The sequence below is a fragment of the Heterodontus francisci genome, chromosome 3 (assembly GCF_036365525.1).
Source record: "Heterodontus francisci isolate sHetFra1 chromosome 3, sHetFra1.hap1, whole genome shotgun sequence".
Lineage (NCBI taxonomy): Eukaryota > Metazoa > Chordata > Chondrichthyes > Heterodontiformes > Heterodontidae > Heterodontus > Heterodontus francisci.
In genome coordinates, this window is record NC_090373.1 from 156,561,450 (window position 1) to 156,578,305 (window position 16,856).

Here is a 16,856-nt window from a genome sequence, read left to right on the forward strand (position 1 = left end):
TATCTGTTTTTTCACTCATTCTCTTCAAACACTGACTCATTGACAGACCTGACAGAAGCCGCTGTTGTCAAAGAAACTAGAACAAAGTTGATCAATAATGCACAAGTTCATAAGATACAGATCACAAGAAAGAAATTAACTTATAAAGCACCTTTCGCAACCTCAGGACGCCACAAAGCGCTTTACAGCCAATGAAGTACTTTCGAAGTGTAGTCCTGCTGTAATGCCGGAAATGCAGAAGACAATTTGCACAGAGGAAGCTCTCACGAACAGCAATGAGATACTAAGAGATAATGTGTTCTTTAATTATGTTGGCTGAAGGATAAATATAAACCAGGACACTGGGAAGAACTCCCTTACTCTTTTTCCAAGTAGGTCTACGGGATCAGATGATCAAGGGATCAAGAGGGTAGACAGGTTTAACATCTCACCCAAAAGATGGCAACACTGACAATGCAGCGTCCCTTCGTACAGCAGGGAAGTATCAGTTTGGATTATGTGCTCAAGTGTCTGAAGTAGGACTTGAATCCACGACGCAGAGGCGAGAGTGCTACCAACTGAGTCAAGGCTGACACTCAAAGCAACTAAATATAGTACTGGGATCAGTGGGCTCAGTTGTAACTGATAACACTTTCAGCCTAATAATGAACCACTGAAGTTTTCTGTGTTACATAAATTGAACTCATCAACTAGCAGTACAGTTATGTAATAAATAGCCATACGTATAAAAGTAAATTTTATTATTTGAAACTCCTCAGTCAAGATGTTCCGAGTAATGGGCCCAACAAACTTTTCTAGCTTGCTATTGTTGCAAACTCTCATCAGTCAACAGGTGAGGTGAGAGTGACTGCCCTTGACATCAAGGCAGCATTTGACAGTATGGCATCATGGAGCCCTAGCAAAACTAGTCAATGGCAATCAGGGGGAAAAGTCTCCGCTGGTTGGAGTCATACCTAGCGTAAAGGAAGATGGTTGTGGTTGTTGGAGGTCATAGAGTTATACAGCACAGAAACAGGCCCGTGTCCACACCGGCCATTAAGCCTATCTATTCTAATCCCATTTTCCAGCACTTGACCCGTAGCCTTGTATTCTATAGCGTTTCATGTGCTCATCTAAATACCTCTCAAATGTTTTGAGGGTTCCTGCTTCTAGCACCTTTTCAGGCAGTGTGTTCCAGATTCCAACCACCCTCGGTGAAAAAACTTTTCCTCAAATCACCCCTAAACCTCCAGCCCCTTACCTTAAATCTATGCCCCCTAGTTATTGACACCTCTGCTAAGGGAAAATGTTTCTTCCTATCTCTTCCCCTCATAATTTTGGATACCTCAATCAGGTCCCCCCTCAGCCTTCTCTGCTCTAAGGAAAACAACCCTAACCTATCCAGCCTCTCTTCATAGCTGAAATGCTCCAGTCCAGGCAACATCCTGGTGAATCTCCTCTGCAACCACTCAAGTGCAATTACATCCTTCCTATAACGTGGCAACCAAAACTCTACACAGTACTCCAGCTGTGGTCTAACTAGCGTTTTATACAGCTCCATCATACCCTCCCTGCTCTTATAATCATCTCAGTTCCGGGACATCACTGGAGGAGTTCCTCAGGGTAGTGTCCTAGGCTCAACCATCTTCAGCTGCTTCATCAATGACCTTCCTTCAATCATAAGGTCAGAAGTGGGGATGTTCGCTGATGATTGCACAATGTTCAGCACCATTCGTGACTCCTAATATACTGAAGCAGTCCATGAAGAAATGCAGCAAGACCTGGACAATATCCAGGCTTGGGCTGATAAGTTGCAAGTAACATTCGTACCACACAAGTGCCAAGCAATGACCATCACCAACATGAGAGAACCTAACTATCTCCCCATGGCATTCAAAAGCATTATGAATGCTGAATCCCCCACTATCAACATCCAGGGGGTTACCATTGACCAGAAACTGAACTGGAGTAGACATATAAATACCGTGGCTACAAGAGCAGGTCAAAGGCTAGGAATCCTGCGTGAGTAACTCACCTCCTGATTCCCCAGAGCCTGTCCACCATTTACAAGGCACAAGTCTGATGGAATACTCTCCACTTGCCTGGATGGGTGCAGCTCCAACACTCAAGACGCTTGACACCATCCAGGACAAAGCAGCCCACTTGATTAGCACCCCATCCACAAACATTCACTCCCTCCACCACCGATGCACAGTGGCAGCAGTGTGTACCATCTACAAAGTGCACTGCAGAAACGCATCAAGGCTCCTTAGACAGCACCTTCCAAACCCGCAACCTCTACCACCTAGGACAAGGGCAGCTGATGCATGAGAACACCACCACATGCAAGTTCCCCTCCAAGCCGCACACCATCCTGACTTGGAACTATATCGCCGTTCCTTCACTGTCGCCGGGTCAAAATCCTGTAACTCCCTTCCTGACAGAATTTTTTTTTTCACACTTACCTAGTACATCTTTCTCATCCTCTGCAACTAAGGTTTTCCACTTGGAAGGATCAGGATCACTGAAGTCAATATTAATTAAGCGGTAATTAGGAGAAGTGAGATTCGTCTTAAATGTGAATACTGTCCCTTCATTAGTCACATATTCATACTCTGCATCAAAGGTATCCACCAGCTTGACCCAAGGCAGAATTCCTATAAAAACAGAACTCAGTTAATTGAATCAATTTTCTCAGAAGGTGGCTTTAATAAATACTATGTTACTGTGAGTTAACATAAGCATGCACAGAACAAGCAACAGACCATGTACAATTCCCCTGATCTTAGATTCTGTTTTGTCTATTTAATGTCCTCAAGATGGCAAACAGAGATGGATTTCAGAAGAATTCAAATATTACTTTGCAGACCCACCTGATGGCCAGAGCCTGTAAATGCAGCTATCTACAGTCTGCAACTACAATATTCAAAAGCTGTTTACAGACAAAAATTCCATTGCATTTACCAAAGTAATTTCAAGATTGGACAGAATTGTAGCAAAAGTAGTAGTTTAGTTGAACAGGAAATGTGCGCAAACACAATTTTTCAGAAGATATATTTATTCATTGACATTTCACGAACTAAATGAGTTTCAGAAAACAAATTATAGACAGAATACTGTTGATTGCAAAATCATGAAAACATACTTAGGACTGCTTGATTACTGCTTGCAGACTTTGAGCTGCTGCTTATCCAGAAATTGTAAGTGGGGCGCAATCAGGTGTTTCATTAAGTGAATCAGATAAGCATTACAAATTTGCATAGATTAGAATAAATTTGGGGATAATTGCAAGAAATTTGAATATGATTAAGAGTGAACTGTGACCGAAATGTATGGCAGGAAGTTTGTTAAAGAGAGTAAAGATTGTACATGTCTTTTAATGCATACATGTATAATAAATTAAAATCCTGAAATGTTGACATACCTATTTTTGTTGTGTCAATTTAGACATACTTAAATTCTTAACACCTAAATGTAACATTGACCCCTTTAAATGACCGACACTAAGGCCAGTAATTTAGACCGAACACCACCGGCGGAACAGTGGTCCAAGTGGCTGAGCTCCACCCAATAGTTTCTTTTTATACTATTCTGTCTGCTCTTTAGGTTATTTTGTTTCTTTCCTTTGTTTTTACTTTTAAATTCTTATTTTCAAGAGTTTAAACTTACAATTCTGCTGCACCTGCAACACACCAGCCTCACCCTGCTCCCCCTACCCTACCCCTCCTGCCTTTGAAACCCTTGTCCCTTCCTTCCTGCTTTTACATCCATTTCCAGCCTCCCCTAATATTTATTCTGTTTACTTCTGCTCTGTGGTCTTTTCTATCTGCTCTTATTTGTACTACTCAGTATCAACTCTGCTTTTGCCCAACCCACTCTCCAACCTGTCCTGCCGCCCCTTTATTATGCCCCGCTGACCATACAAAGTCCACTCCAAGGTCTGCTGGGAGTTGGGTTTAGGTTAACTGCATAGTCTTTTTGTCCGAGATATCTCTATGTTAATGTGAGACCGAAAGAAGGGGAAGAGCAGAAAATAACTTGCGTCCACCCCTACAGTCAATGGTCTGGGATGTCTGATGGAGATCCACAAGATCTTAGGTTTATAAGGATCTTGGCCTTGTCAGTGATGCCCACAACTGTGAATGAATAAAAAAAAATGAGGTGTAGTTACTAGGGCAAATTATTGAAGTACTGCCAGTGCCCATGTACACCAGGAGTTGCCAGCTTAGAGACAAAATGGGAGTTTTGCTTTTTCAAGCCCAGATCCCCATAAAATGACAAACAAAACTTGGTTTTCACATTTTAATCTATTTCAACAAGGACAATATTTATAAGGAAACAGTGTACAATACGGAGTGCTTTCAGTCATTGAGAATGGGAGTACTTCTTTTTCATGATGTTTTGTATGTCAGATACCAGGCACCCAAAGCAGGTGGTCTTCTCCCAGCTCAGGCAGGGCAGGTGCGCCAGAGGAGGACAGAAGAGGCGCTTCAAGGATGTGTTGAAAGCCAACATGAAGAAATGCAACATTGACATCCACTCCTGGGAGACCATTGCCCTGGACTGAACCAGAAGGAGGTAGAGTCTGTGGAAGAATCCCAGCATTTTGAGACCAGACGACGACAAAAATGAAGGGGAAATGCAAGAGAGGCAAAAAGAACAAGCCATGACTCGAACTAATAATTCACGACTAGACATCCCACATGGCAACAAATGCCCTACACGCCATAAAGTCTGTAGATCCCCAATCGTTCTCTTCAGCCATCTTCGGACTCACGGAGGACAATTATCCTCGCCTGCGAGGGCTAGCCAATACTACTACTATACTTATTTTACAATAGAATATCTCAACACATGTAGAGAATACAGTCAACAAGCTAGAAGGATTCTGGGACACTAGCTTCAAATTCTTTAAGATGACAGTTGCATTAAACCAACTGTATGTGGCAGAGACTAAAAGTGCAACAGCTGTTTACCTTTAATACCATCAGGCAACTCTTTCAGGTCACAATACCAAAGTCGATTGACTGGGTCACAGCCCTCTCGAACAGACAGGAGAACATACTGTCCATCATCGGATACCTGCACCAGAGACAATGAATAAATTATCAAATGTAGATACGCCAATAATGTCGGTTAAGTACCCCAAGTGAATGTTTTTTTTTAAAAAAGCCTTTTTTTTCTTAAACTATTAAGAAAAGTCTGTTATCAAGTCCAAATAATGAAGTATGAAAAATTGTAACTGGCCCTAAACTTGATTTATGTAAATAATATTTAAAAAATACAAGGGCAAGTTACATGCAAATTTGGATTTTAATAACTTTGGTTGAGTAGGTGGTTCACCTACAGTCTGAAACTAACCACATTCAATCCACTACAAAAAATCATTCTAGTGTTTGCAAAGATAGAATTCTTTAGTTTGCACTTCTAACATGCTTATTAAATAAGTCAGTGGGAGACAATATTTGTCTGTTAATTATTTTGCCTCTCTCCTTTACAATTGCAGGCCTCCCTCTACTTGCGGAAAAGGCCACCCACCATTCCATCCCCCACCTCCAATCCCATTATTTGCCTTAGTCCCTACTACTCCATGTCTCTATTTTTCTTATCCTGAAGTTGCCCTTCTAACTCACTTGCTCTGATCCTCAGTGCACTGCCTCCCCATGCTAATTGGTAACAAACAGACTCTTCAATACCAGACTGAATGTCACAGTTAGGAATCAGTCAAACAGCCTTTCCCCTCCACATCACCAATATTTTTATAACTAATAAGTGTTCAAATAAAATAGAAAACAAAGGACTTTTTTTTTTTAAGAACACCTATGATTTTTCTTCCGAGTTGCTCACTGCACTGCTCAAGAGATTAATTTTTAAATCCTGGAGTCTGGAGATACCAGGGCAATCCTGGAGGGTTGAGCCATCATCCTATTCGTGAAATAAATAAATGCTTCCGTCTCTATAACCAATAAGCGAATAGATTCTACATTTTAAGAAATTAGATGCCTTCACAATTTCCCTCATATCTAATGTTCTATGTATAAATAAAGACTAGCATTTTTATTGTGCCTTTCATGACCTCAGGATGATGAAAAGATCTTTACAGTCAATGAAGTACTTTTTTGAAGTGTTGTCACTGTTGTAATGTAGGTAACATGGTAGCCAGTTTGCACACAGCAAGCTCCCACAAGCAGCAGATATTGTTTTTGAGATGCTGATTAAGGGATAAATATTGACCAGGACTCCCTTGCTCTTCTTCAAAATAGTGCCATGGAATCTTTTATGTCCATCTGAGGGAGCAGATGGAGCCTCAGTATAATGTCTCACTTGAAAAATTTTATGATAAATTTAAATCATCTCCCATCCACAAGCTTCCAACTTTAAATCAAACTAAGTAATTTGGTAACTTATCTGGTGAAAATCAAACAAGTTGATCACTCTGCTTATAGTACATATCGATTCATGTCATCTTGAAGTTTTAATTAATTTCCTCGAACTGTGTCAACTGTGTAAACATGAAATTAAATGAAGCTGCAAGTTGCAGCAACTATTAAAAAAAACTAAGCAACTGACCTACTTGTCAAATATTAAATAATTCATTTTCTACGTGTTACAAATTAATCAAATCTTCACGCAATATTTTATATGCTTGTTTAGCAACTTCAAACTGAGAAAGCGGTGTCACAATTAACAAATGCCCACAAAATGAGGTCAACATGCAAAAAGAATTTGTGACACAGACCACTGGATCAGACAATAAAAGTGTTGCCTTGCCAACTATGTCAGAAGAGATTGACTAGTATATAAAATAAATTTAATGCTAATCCTCAGCTGCCCAGAGGTGTGGTGATGGGCCTTTTTCTCAAACCACTACAGTTCTTCTGATGGGCTAGGTAGGGAATTCCAGCATGTTGACCCAATGAAGATGGAACAATTCAGGATTCTGTACGACTTAAAGAACTTAGAAGTGGTTGGTGCCCCATGACATTGCTGCTCTCGTTCCTTGTAGTGGAAGAGGTTGCAGTTGAAGTGACCTTGGTGAGTTGCTTCATTGCATCCTGCAGATTGTACATACCACAGCTACAGTATGCCAGTGGTGGAAGGGATGGATACTGAGCCCAGTGACAGATGTCTGAATAAATGGCTATTGCTTGGCTGGTGTCAAGTTCCTTGAGGGTTGTTGCAGCAGCACCTATTCGGGTGAGTGGCGAGAATTCCATTACATTCCTGGCTTGAGCCTTGTAAATAAAGAGAGAGTTTGAAGAGTCAGGAGGTGAGCCACTCCTTGGCAAATCTAGCCTCTACTTTGCTCTTGTAGCCATGCAAGCTAGGTCCAGGTAAGCTTCTGATTAATTATCTACCCCAAGATGATAGTGGGGGAAATCAGTGATGGTAGTGCCATTATAGATCTGGGGAAGCTGTCAAAGATGTCCCTTATGCGAGACAATCATTACCTGGCACAAAGTGTAACTGTCACTTTGCAGCCTCAGCCTGGATGTTATCCAGGTCCTGCAGTAGGCTGGCATGGCTGACTGTTGAGTCAGTGAGCAACCCCAACCTGACTTCATGAAAGGAGATCACTGACAAAACAGTTGTAGGACTTTAGGCAGAGGACACCTCTGAGGACTCGAGCATTGATGTTCTGGCATTGTAATGACTGGACAAAGGCATCTTTCTTTGTGGCAGGATTTTCCTTTTAACTTCAACTCTAGTGCTATACTAGGTCAAATTCTAATTTGATGTCAAAGGCAGCTACCCTCACCTCTTATATAAAAGCAAAATACTGCGGATGCTGGAAATCTGAAACAAAAACAAGAAATGCTGGATTCACTCAGCAGGTCTGGCAGCATCTGTGGAAAGAGAAGCAGAGTTAACGTTTCGGGTCAGTGACCCTTCTTCGGAACTGACAAATATTAGAAAAGTCACAGATTATAAACAAGTGAGGTGGGGGTTGGGCAAGAGATAACAAAGGAGAAGGTGCAGATTGGACCAGGTCACATAGCTGACCAAAAGGTCACGGAGCAAAGGCAAACAATATGTTAATGGTGTGTTGAAAGACAAAGCATTAGTACAGATTAGGTGTGAATATACTGAATATTGAACAGCAGCAAGTGCAAACCTGAAGAAAAACAACCTGAAAAAAACAGTGGGTAAGCAAACTGAACAAACTAAGATGAAATGAAATAAATGCAAAAAAAGATTGTAAAAAATGTAAAAAGGAATGTAAAAAAAAAGGAAGAAAAAATAACTAAAAATGAAAGTAAAGTGGGGGGCTGTCATGCTCTGAAATGATTGAACTCAATGTTCAGTCCGGCAGGCTGTAGTGTGCCTAGTCGGTAGATGAGATGCTGTTCTCTGGAACACTGCAGCAATCCCAGGACAGAGATGTGAGCATGAGAGCAGGGGGGAGTGTTGAAATGGCAAGCAACCGGAAGCTCTGGGTCCTGCTTGCGGACTGAGCGGAGATGTTCTGCAAAGCGGTCGCCCAGTCTGCGCTTGGTCTCCCCAATGTAGAGGAGACCACACTGTGAGCAGCGAATACAGTATACTACATTGAAAGAAGTACAAGTAAATCGCTGCTTCACCTGAAAGGAGTGTTTGGGGCCTGGGATAGTGAGGAGAGAGGAGGTAAATGGGCAGGTATTACACCTCCTGCGATTGCAAGGGAAGGTGCCCTGGGACGGGGACGAGGTGGTGGGGGTAATGGAGGAGTGGACCAGGGTGTCGCGGAGGGAACGATCCCTTCGGAATGCCCATTTACCTCCTCTCTCCTCACTATCCCAGGCCCCAAACACTCCTTTCAGGTGAAGCAGCGATTTACTTGTACTTCTTTCAATGTAGTATACTGTATTCGCTGCTCACAGTGTGGTCTCCTCTACATTGGGGAGACCAAGCGCAGACTGGGCGACCGCTTTGCAGAACATCTCCGCTCAGTCCGCAAGCAGGACCCTGAGCTTCCGGTTGCTTGCCATTTCAACACTCCCCCCTGCTCTCATGCTCACATCTCTGTCCTGGGATTGCTGCAGTGTTCCAGAGAACATCAACGCAAGCTCGAGGAACAGCATCTCATCTACCGACTAGGCACACTACAGCCTGCCGGACTGAACATTGAGTTCAATCATTTCAGAGCATGACAGCCCCCCACTTTACTTTCATTTTTAGTTATTTTTTCTTCCTTTTTTTTTACATTCCTTTTTACATTTTTTACAATCTTTTTTTGCATTTATTTCATTTCATCTTAGTTTGTTCAGTTTGCTTACCCACTGTTTTTTTCAGGTTGTTTTTCTTCAGGTTTGCACTTGCTGCTGTTCAATATTCAGTATATTCACACCTAATCTGTACTAATGCTTTGTCTTTCAACACACCATTAACATATTGTTTGCCTTTGCTCCGTGACCTTTTGGTCAGCTATGTGACCTGGTCCAATCTGCACCTTCTCCTTTGTTATCTCTTGCCCAACCCCCACCTCACTTGTTTATAATCTGTGACTTTTCTAATATTTGTCAGTTCCGAAGAAGGGTCACTGACCCGAAACGTTAACTCTGCTTCTCTTTCCACAGATGCTGCCAGACCTGCTGAGTGAATCCAGCATTTCTTGTTTTTGCACCCTCACCTCTTCTATGGCATTCAGCTTTTGCATCCATGTATAGATTATGAGCAGCATAAAGGCAGGGCTAAAGTGTGGCAAGTCGAAGAGACTTAGTTGGCAGGAAAAAAGACAGAAGCGCAAGGGGAGAGCCAACTGTGTAACAGCCCCGACAACCAGTTTTATCTGCAGCACCTGTGGAAGAGTCTGTCACTCAAGAATCGGCCTTTATAGCCACTCCAGACGCTGCTTCACAAACCACCGACCACCTCCAGGCGCTTACCCATTGTCTCAGGAGGCCAAAGAAGAAGATAGATAGATCAAGATATTGATAAGGTCTGGAGCCAAGAGTGTCTAGCAGAACTTGAGCTAAGCAATGTTAAACAGATTATGATGTGCAGATGTCACTTGATGTCAATGTTAATGACTTCTGTGGCTTTACCGATGATTAAGATGAAGCCAGGATACCGATGCTTCAGGCGGGATAGAGGGAGGTAAAAGGGGTGGAGGAGTTGCATTACTGGTCAAAGAGGATATCACAGCTGTGCTGAAGGAAGGCACTATGGAGGACTCGAGCTGTGAGGCAATATGGGCAGAACTCAGAAATAGGAAGGGTGCGGTAACAATGTTGGGGCTGTACTACAGGCCTCCCAACAGCGAGCGTGAGATAGAGGTACAAATATGTAAACAGATTATGGAAAGCTGTAGGAGCAACAGGGTGGTGGTGATAGGAGATTTTAATTTTCCCAACATTGACTGGGATTCACTTAGTGTCAGAGGTCTAGATGGAGCAGAATTTGTAAGGAGCATCCAGGAGGGTTTTCTGGAGCAGGATGTAAATAGTCCAACTCGGGAAGGGGCCATACTGGACCTGGTGTTGGGAAATGAGCCGGGCCAGGTGGTTGTCGTTTCAGTAGGGGACTACTTTGGAAATAGTGATCACAATTCTGTAAGTTTTAGAATACTCATGGACAAAGACGGAGAGTGGTCCTAAAGGAAGAGTGCTAAATTGGGGGAAGGCCAACCATATCAAAATTCGGCAGGAGCTGGGGAATGTAGATTGGGAGCAGCTGTTTGAAGGTAAATCCACTTTTGATATGTGGGAGGCTTTTAAAGAGAGGTTGATTAGCGTGCAGGAGAGATATGTTCCTGTGAAAATGAGGGGTAGAAATGGCAAGATTAGAGAACCATGGATGACAGGTGAAATTGTGAGACTAGCTAAGAGGAAAAAGGAAGCACACATAAGGTCTAGGCGGCTGAAGAAAGACGAAGCTTTGAAAGAATATCGGGATTGTAGGCGCAATCTGAAACGAGGAATTAAGAGGGCTAAAAGGGGTCATGAAATATCTTTAGCAAACAGGGTTAAGGAAAATCCCAAAGCCTTTTATTCATATATAAGGAGCAAGAGGGTAACTAGAGAAAGGATTGGCCCACTCAAGGACAAAGGAGGAAAGTTATGCGTGGAGTCAGAGAAAATGGGTGAGATTCTAAACGAGTACTTTGCATCGGTATTCACCGAGGAGAGGGACATGACAGATGTTGAGGTTAGGGACAGATGTTTGATTACGCTAGGTCAAGTCGGCATAAGGAGGGAGGAAGTGTTGGGTATTCTAAAAGGCATTAAGGTGGACAAGTCCCCAGGTCCGGATGGGATCTATCCCAGGTTACTGTGGGAAGCGAGAGAGGAAATAGTTGGGGCCTTAACAGATACCTTTGCAACATCCTTAAACACGGGTGAGGTCCCGGAGGACTGGAGAATTGCTAATGTTGTCCCCTTGTTTAAGAAGGGTAGCAGGGAAAATCCAGGTAATTATAGACCGGTGAGCTTGACGTCAGTGGTAGGGAAGCTGCTGGAGAAGATACTGAGGGATAGGATCTATTCCCATCTGGAAGAAAATGGGCTTATCAGTGATAGGCAACATGGTTTTGTGCAGGGAAGGTCATGTCTTACCAACTTAATAGAATTCTTTGAGGAAGTGACAAAGTTGATTGATGAGGGAAGGGCTGTAGATGTCATATACATGGACGTCAGTAAGGTGTTTGATAAGGTTCCCCATGGTAGGCTGATGGAGAAAGTGAAGGCGCATGGGGTCCAAGGTGTACTAGCTAGATGGATAAAGAACTGGCTGGGCAACAGGAGACAGAGAGTAGCAGTGGAAGGGAGTTTCTCAAAATGGAGACGTGTGAGCAGTGGTGTTCCACAGGAATCCGTGCTGGGACCACTGTTGTTTGTGATATACATAAATGATTTGGAGGAAAGTATAAGTGGTCTGATCAGCAAGTTTGCAGACGACACTAAGATTGGTGGAGTAGCAGATAGTGAAGGGGACTGTCAGAGAATACAGCAGAATATAGATAGACTGGAGAGTTGGGCAGAGAAATGGCAGATGGAGTTCAATCAGGGCAAATGCGAGGTGATGCATTTTGGAAGATCCAATTCAAGAGTGAACTATACAGTAAATGGAAAAGTCCTGGGGAAAATTGATGTACAGAGAGATTTGGGTGTTCAGGTCCATTGTTCCCTGAAGGTGGCAACGCAGGTCAATAGAGTGGTCAAGAAGGCATACGGCATGCTTTCCTTCATCGGACAGGGTATTGAGTACAAGAGTTGGCAGGTCATGTTACAGTTGTATAGGACTTTGGTTCGGCCACATTTGGAATACTGCGTGCAGTTCTGGTCGCCACATTACCAAAAGGATGTGGATGCTTTGGAGAGGGTGCAGAGGAGGTTCACCAGGATGTTGCCTGGTATGGAGGGCGCTAGCTATGAAGAGAGGTTGAGTAGATTAGGATTATTTTCATTAGAAAGACGGAGGTTGAGGGGGGACCTGATTGAGGTGTACAAAATCATGAGAGGTATAGACAGGGTGGATAGCAAGAAGCTTTTTCCCAGAGTGGGGGATTCAATTACAAGGGGACACACGTTCAAAGTGAAAGGGGAAAAGTTTAGGGGGGGATATGCGTGGAAAGTTCTTTACGCAGAGGGTGGTGGGTGCATGGAACGCATTACCAGCGGAGGTGGCAGACGCGGGCACGATAGCGTCTTTTAAGATGTATCTAGACAGATACATGAATGGGCCGGAAGTAAAGAGATACAGACCCTTAGAAAATAGGCGACAGGTTTAGATAGAGGATTTGGATCGGCGTAGGCTTGGAGGGCCGAAGGGCCTGTCCCTGTGCTGTAATTTTCTTCGTTCTTTGTTCTAATAGTACATTAACAGGCTGGTCAAGATTTATCTTGTTCATTGTGGAAAGGACATACCTCGGCAATCTTGTACATTGTTCAAGTGTCTCAGGACTTTTTAACTATTGTTACGACCAGGTGGGAAAGGTGTCGAAGGGTCTTCTACTTTCTTCACATGGTTTCATTGTAACAGGGTTTAATTTTAAACACAGTGTTCACCACTTTCCAATTATGAGGCAAAGAAATGAGCATAAACAAGTTCTCAGGTTTAAAGAAGAAAAGTGAAATTTATTAAACCTTAAACTCGGTTAACGCCTACGGATACATGCCACATCCCACGCTAGCATGGATACACAATATGCACATGCAAATGGAGACAGAAAAGAGAAAAATAAAGTAAAAAGTCTGAGGCAATCTCTGAAGAGGGGTTTTTACTGTGCTTTGAGCTCACTGTAGTCCTTGACTGTAGGTAGTCTTGCTTTTCGTTGGGGCCCAGTATTCTTCTTAAATAAAAGGTACTGAATTGGGGAACGCAGATTTCAAAATGATAAAACAGGACCTGGCCAAAGTGGACTGGGAGCAGCTACTTGTAGGAAAGTCTACATCAGACCAGTGAGAGTCATTCATAAAGGAAATAGTGAAAGTTCAGAGCCAACACGTTCCCGTAAAGGAGAATGGTAGGACCAACAAGTCCAGGGAACCCCGGATGTCAAGGGATATAGAGGATTGGATAAGGAAAAAAAAGGCTATTGGCAGATTCAGAACGCTGAAAACAGCTGAGGCCGTAGAGGAGTATAGAAAGTGTACGGGGGGCACTTAAAAAGGTAATTAGGAGAGCGAAGAGAGGACATGAAAAAACACTGGTGGGCAAGATAAATGAAAATCCCTAGGCTTTTTATAAGTATATTAAGGGCAAGGGGATAACCAGGGAAATGGTAGGGCCCATGAGGGACCAAAGTGGCAGTGTGTGTGTGGAGCCGGAGGACACAGGTGAGGTTTAAAATGATTACTTGTCAGCTGTGTTCACTTTGGAGAAGGATAACGTAGGTGTCGAGATCAGGGAGGGGGACTGTGATATACTTGAACAAATTAGCATTGAAAGGGAGGAAGTATTAGCTGTTTTAGTGGGCTTAAAAGTGGATAAATCCCAAGGCCCAGATGAGATGTATCCCAGGCTGTTACATGAGGCAAGGGAGGAGATAGCAGGGGCTCTGACACAAATTTTCAAATTCTCTCTGGCCATAGAAGAGGTACCAGAGGACTGGAGGACAGCAAATGTGGTACTATTATTCAAGAAGGATAGCAGGGATAAAACAGATAATTACAGGCCAGTGAGTCTAACATCAGTGGTAGGGAAACTATTGAAAAACATTTTGAGGGACAGGATTAATCTCCAGTTGGAGAGACAGGGATTAATCAGGGATAGTCAGCATGGCTATGTCAGGGGGAGATCGTGTCTAACAAATTTGTTGAATTTTTTGAGGTCATTAGGTATGTCGATGAGGGTAATGCAGATGATGTAGCCTACATGGACTTCAGTAAGGCTTTTGATAAGGTTCCACATGGAAGATTGATTAAGAAGGTAAGAGTCCATGGGATCCAGGGCAATTTGGATCCAAAATTGGCTTAGTCGCAGAAGGCAGAGGGTTATGGTTGAGGGCTGTTTTTGCGAGTGGAAGCCTGTGAACAGTGGTGTACCGCAGGGATCGATGCTGGGACCCTTGCTGTTTGTAGTGTACATTAATGATTTAGACGTGAATATAGAAGGTACGATCAGTAAGTTCGCAGATCACACGAAAATTGGTGTTGTCGTAAATAGTGAGGAGGGCTGGTAAGATGGGTGGAGCAATGGCAAATGGAATTTAATCCTGAGAAATGTGAGGAGATGCATTTTGGGAGTACTAACAAGGCAAGGGAATATACAATGGATGGTAGGACTCTAGGAAGTACAGAGAGTCAAAGAGACCTTGGTGTACTTGTCCATAGATCACTGAAGGCAGCAGCACAGGTAGTTAAGGTGATTAGGAAGATATATGGGATGTCTCTATTAGCCAAGGCATAGAATATATGAGCAGGGAGGTTAGGATGGAGCTGTATAAAACGCTAGTTAAGCCACAGCTGGAGTACTGTGTACAGTTCTAGTCACCACACTATAGGAAGGATGTGATTGCACTGGAGAGGGTGCACAGGAGATTCACCAGGATGTTGCCTGGACTGGAGCATTTCAGCTATGAAGAGAGACTGGATAGGCTAGGATTGTTTTCCTTGCAGAGAAGGAAGAGCAGAGAAGGCGGAGGGTGGTGGGGGGGTGCCTGATTGAGATATACAAAATTATGAGGGGCATTGATAGGATAGATAAGACAAAACTTTTTCCCTTAGTGGAGGTGTCAATAATCAGGGGGCATAGATTTCAGGTAAGGGGCAGGAGGTTTAGAGGGGATTTGAGGAAAAAAATTTTCACCCAGAGGGTGGTTGGAATTTGGAACACACCGCCTGAAGGGGTAGTAGAGGCAGGAACCCTCACAACATTTAAGTGTTTACATGAGCACTTGAAACACCATAGCATACAAGCCTACAGGCCAAGTGCTGGAAAATGGGATTAGAATAGATAGGTGCTTGATGGCTGGCGTGGACACGATGGGCTGAAGGGCCTGTTTCTGTGCTGCATAACTCTATGACTCTAAACCTTGTTCCTTGTAGGAGACTTTTATCGCTTGGGGTTCATGTGTCTTCAATGGGTCTTCAGTTCCGTGAGAAAGATGGGAGCAGAAAGGGGAGAAGTGTTCTCAGCCCCAGGAGAAAATATCTGAGTTTTAAAATTCTGTGGCAAGTTCAAATTCAAACAGCCAGTTAGTCATGTTAAACTGGCCTGACCAGGTCTTCTGTGTATTGGAGAAGCAGGAACTGGGTCCTTTGTTCCAATACTGTCTGCCAGTATGCAAAGAAAGGTCTTTCTGGCGAGGGGTCTGGCACTTCCTTGCGCCAGGCTAAAGGCCTACTACCCAACCCGAACCCGACAGGACCAGACAACATGCGTTGGGGTCGGGTCGGGCCCCTCTTCCAGGTCTGGCTTTCGGGCTCGGGTCGGGCACACATGGTAAGTGCTCTGCTGGTACGTATTGAAGTTAAAAAACTTACCTGAGTTGGGAGTCCGGGACAAAACGGAGTCTGCGCAGTGAGTGAGTGACGTCACTATGACATCATCATGTATGTGCTGCAGCTTCGTGGAGGTTCCGAGTTGGAAGGTGAGTAAAGGGATGGTCAGGTTCGGGGCAAAATTGGAGGGATTCGGGTCGGGCTCACTATGGATCGGTCTAGTTCGGGTCGGGTTTAGTTTAGTTTAGAGATACAGCACTGAAACAGGCCCTTCGGCCCACCATCAACCACCCATTTATACTAATCCTACACTAATTCCATATTCCTACCACATCCCCACCTGTCCCTATATTTCCCTACCACCTACCTATACTAGGGACAATTTATAATGGCCAATTAACCTATCAACCTGCAAGTCTTTTGGCATGTGGGAGGAAACCGGAGCACCCGGAGAAACCCACACAGACACAGGGAGTACCCAGAATTGAACCCGGGTCGCTGGAGCTGTAAGGCTGCGGTGCTAACCACTGCGCCACTGTACCGCCCTGAGCAGGCCTTTACGATAGGCTCTCTTTTCCTCCCAGCACCAATTTTAAGTTTAAATGCTCATGTGATGAAATAATGTGTGCCTCATTCTTGGCAGGTGGGGGACTGTATGACACCTTCACACCCAGGGGAATGAATGCAATTTGAAAGAAAGCGGTGCCTTTCATTATAAGGTTTGAGAGAAACACAAGATACAGAAAGAAAAAAACATGCATTTCTCTGGTGCCGGTGCTGCTTTAATTTCCCCTTTCTTTTTCCACAGGAGTGTTAGTAGTGTGTGGGTCTATCCTGAACTCTGATGCAAAGACTTTTGACTTCAGGGGATGGGTGGTTCCCTTTTCCTCTGACTGTGGGGAGGATTCTTTGTTAATTTCCCCTTTGTTCTCTGGGACACTCTTACCTGCAGGCATTTGTGCAGACTTGACTGCACTCTCCTGTGACACTTCGACTAGGTGAGGCATCACCCGC

The 16,856-nt window shown here is 43.7% G+C and overlaps 1 protein-coding gene across 1 annotated transcript in view; it reads right to left on the bottom strand.

The window, feature by feature from the left end:
• LOC137362624 (prolyl endopeptidase-like) overlaps nt 1-16,856 on the bottom strand; it is a 173,453-nt gene that overhangs the window by 87,805 nt on the left and 68,792 nt on the right. Inside the window, exons 7-8 of the mRNA XM_068026980.1 lie at nt 4,956-5,061; nt 2,445-2,636 (exon numbers count right to left, since the gene is read on the bottom strand). Coding sequence (XP_067883081.1) covers nt 2,445-2,636; nt 4,956-5,061 — 298 coding nt within the window. The remainder of the gene's footprint in view (nt 1-2,444; nt 2,637-4,955; nt 5,062-16,856) is intronic.